Below are 3,336 nucleotides of genomic sequence, written 5' to 3'. Positions count from 1 at the left end.
GGAATGCCCTAAATCATAGGTTTGCCTGATCAGGGCTGATTTGCAGATAATCTAGACCTAAGAAGTACAGCATTTGATGACCTTACATTTCATTATTAATAGTAAAGATGGAATTTGAGTGATAAGCACTATCATTGATGCTTACTTATTTTACTGTACTGTGTAAGGTACCAGTAGACTTGTGACGTGGCCACAGGAATTTAAAGTTCTTGCTCATAAATTAGAGTAGATTATAAGAAGTTCTAGACCACCAACAACTACTGTCTGGAAAGTAGATATTGTACCTGTATTTGGAATTGTGAAATTTCAGATCATTATTGATGATTCATTATTGCCTAGAATCTCACCGCCACTACTCTAGTCAAATCAGCTATAATTGAGTTACTCATGTAGTGTACACCCACTCAGAACTAAGCACTATCTAGCCAAACTGCAAAATGTGTAGATATGTAAAGTGAGTTAGAGTTCAAATTAAAATAATTTAATAATAATAATTATTATTATAAACTAATCTCTGATAAAAGCAAGATGAAAAATATGTGATAATGTAACGTTCATGGTTTCCTTAGTTTTTAATGACACAACAATGATAAAATGGTTTCGAATTATGATCCCTTTTGTACAGTTATTTACACAGTAAAGTTATACATAGTACAGCTATTGCATCATGCAATCTCATTCTAGTTCGTTGACCTTGCAGACGCAATTAAATATGTATTAAAAAAAAAAACATGTACACAATTTATGGCATAAAGGAAGAGGAATGGGATCTTAACGTTTATATATACTTTTCCCACCCGCTTCCAAAATTGATAGGAAGTTGTTATGACAACGGTTGGAATTTGAGTTGCTGGTTATGAGTACAAAACAAAAATGCTTCCCCAATTAATAACCGCTTGCTCAGCTCTGATGTTGACAAGCCGACGTAATCAGTCGATCTGCTAGAAATAACAGCCAAATCTCTCTCTCTCTCCCTCTTTCAAATCACACCCCACTGATTTGAAATTGGAAAGAACTCACCACTTGTCATCGGCTAATTGTTTCTTATCTTAACATTAAAAAAAAGGAACAAAGAAACTGAAATTAAAATATTTGCATTATTGAATAATATTCTTGTTCATAACATCTTGTTTTCGTGGAAACACGATCCAGTTACGACCTTTGAATATATAAAATGAGTGTGTGCATTTTATATATTCAAAATGCACACGCATTTTATATATGTGTATGTGTGTGTGTGGGCATATATCAAAATCGTTTTTTTTTTTTAATCCTAAACTGCAAAATATTAAATATTTTCGAATAAAATTAAAGAATTCATTAACAGAAGAAATACGATTAACGAAAATACGTTCACATGTGCCACATTGCTTTTTGCATATGTATTCATGCACTGAGTGCTGCAAAAAAAGTAACTTTGACAACCGACAAGCAGTGCCTTTACTCGTAATCTTGTCTGCCTGTATACATAAAGGAGAAACATTCATGAACATATTTTCGCTAATCTAATTTCTGCTATGATTGAGCATCTTACAAACTTAGAGATTTAATGAGAGGTCCTGAATACAGGAAAATAATGAGTCACAAAGTATACAATAATATTTCAATTTTGCCTTAGTACTATTGTTTAGTCTTTTTACGGTGTTAAAGTAGGAAACAACCCAGAGGTTTTTTTGATTAAGCGTGACTTGAAGGTAAACAGTAAATAGTAATTTTTCTTTTTGTGGCGTTAAAGTAGGAAACAACCTATAGGTTTTTCGCGTGCACTTGACCTGAAGATAAATAATGGTTATCAAACGCGGAACGTGGAATGTAATTATCACAGTAACACAGATCTTAGACAAGATCCCGGAGAGTCGAATCGGTGACGCGGCTTCCAGTCCTGGCCTGTCATTCGAGTTTTATTCACCTCACTTGGCACACTTGTTCTTGGGACAGGTATGAACCCTATCACCTGAACAATAAAACTGCCTTGATGTTTTTATCAAATGGACAAGGTTGAGCAATATATCACATTTGAATACATCCTTGATGCTTGGTTATCATTTCACATGAGATAGGTAACATATGCTCAAAACTAAAATTTGTTTTGCTTGCGAGCATTTGCTCTGCCCAATAGCAGAGAATTATGCCCGAACTTGGAAAAAAAACCATCATTATAGAATTAAATTTCAATTTAAATAGATTATCTAACAGGATCCATTTAAACATGTGGAATGAGCAAACTAAATATTTTACAGAAACTATCCTAACAGAAGCTATATATGTGACATCCGTTAAATGCTCTTATCATAAAAACTGATAAGAGAGTATGAGAATTTAGCACTTGTGCGTGTAATGTATGCATATATTTCTTACCTGTAATTTTGCTGACACAAACGGTTCGTTGCACAAGCACAGAATTTAGACAATTTAGGACGGATAACGCGAAGAAGGGACATTCTGAGAATTGCAGCGAATGGTGTGTAACGCGGTGATCTCCCTTGAAAGACCTGTAATTACAACAAAATAGAGATTTCATTTTCTGAAAACTGTCGGACAAAAGACTCTCAGCAAACTTACAAGAGCCGTAAAAGCGTCCAATAAAGCTCCTGCAGTATTCTCTTCAGCTTTCTGCTCACTGGATTCAAATCTCACCAAAGTTGACAGTGTCTTACGCATATTTCGGTTCGATAATGGGAGTGAGTTTTCCATGTCCTTCAAAGTTTCAGCTTTGTAGCATACTCATTTCTTTATTACCCACAAGGGGCTAAACATAGAAGGGACAAACAAGGACAGACATAGGTATTAAGTCGATTACATCGACCCCAGTGCGTAACTGGTACTTAATTTATCGACCCCGAAAGAATGAAAGGTAAAGTCGACCTCGGCGGAATTTGAACTCACAACGTAACGGCAGACGAAATACTACTAATCATTTCGCCCGACGTGCTAACGTTTCTGCCAGCTCTGCCGGCTTTGTAGCATACTGCTTGACGTTGATACGGGCATGAGACTTGCTTTAATGGTACTAGTGTCTATGGGATACTCAGCCACTTACACGTTATTTTCGCGAATAGGGGATCTTTTCGCTTTGACCGGCAGATTTTTAAATAATTTCTTTGTAACTAAACACTTTTAAACTTCGTATACTGGTAGAATGTGTAAGTTTAAAAGTGTTTAGTTACAAAGAAATTATTTTAAAAATCTGCCGGTCAAAGCGAAAAGATCCCGAATAGGAGTTTGTATTGTCGAATAACTGAATGTTTGTTGACGAGACTGGTGGAGAATCCACCAAACAGGTTTAATTTTTAGTTAAACACTTGTAAGTAGACCGGATGCATGTAGCTGCAGAGG

At 35.6% G+C, this 3,336-nt stretch overlaps 1 protein-coding gene across 1 annotated transcript in view; it reads right to left on the bottom strand.

The window, feature by feature from the left end:
• Window positions 1-2,683, bottom strand: part of LOC115229025 (ornithine carbamoyltransferase, mitochondrial) — a 31,209-nt gene extending 28,526 nt beyond the window's left edge. The window contains exon 1 of the mRNA XM_029799456.2: window positions 2,359-2,683. Coding sequence (XP_029655316.1) covers window positions 2,359-2,441 — 83 coding nt within the window. The 5' untranslated portion in view covers window positions 2,442-2,683. The remainder of the gene's footprint in view (window positions 1-2,358) is intronic.
• Between the last annotated feature and the right edge of the window lie 653 nt (window positions 2,684-3,336).

This window comes from Octopus sinensis, linkage group LG2 (genome assembly GCF_006345805.1).
Source record: "Octopus sinensis linkage group LG2, ASM634580v1, whole genome shotgun sequence".
Lineage (NCBI taxonomy): Eukaryota > Metazoa > Mollusca > Cephalopoda > Octopoda > Octopodidae > Octopus > Octopus sinensis.
Note: the sequence above shows the minus strand (reverse complement) of the source record. Positions and strands in the feature narration are given on the sequence as shown.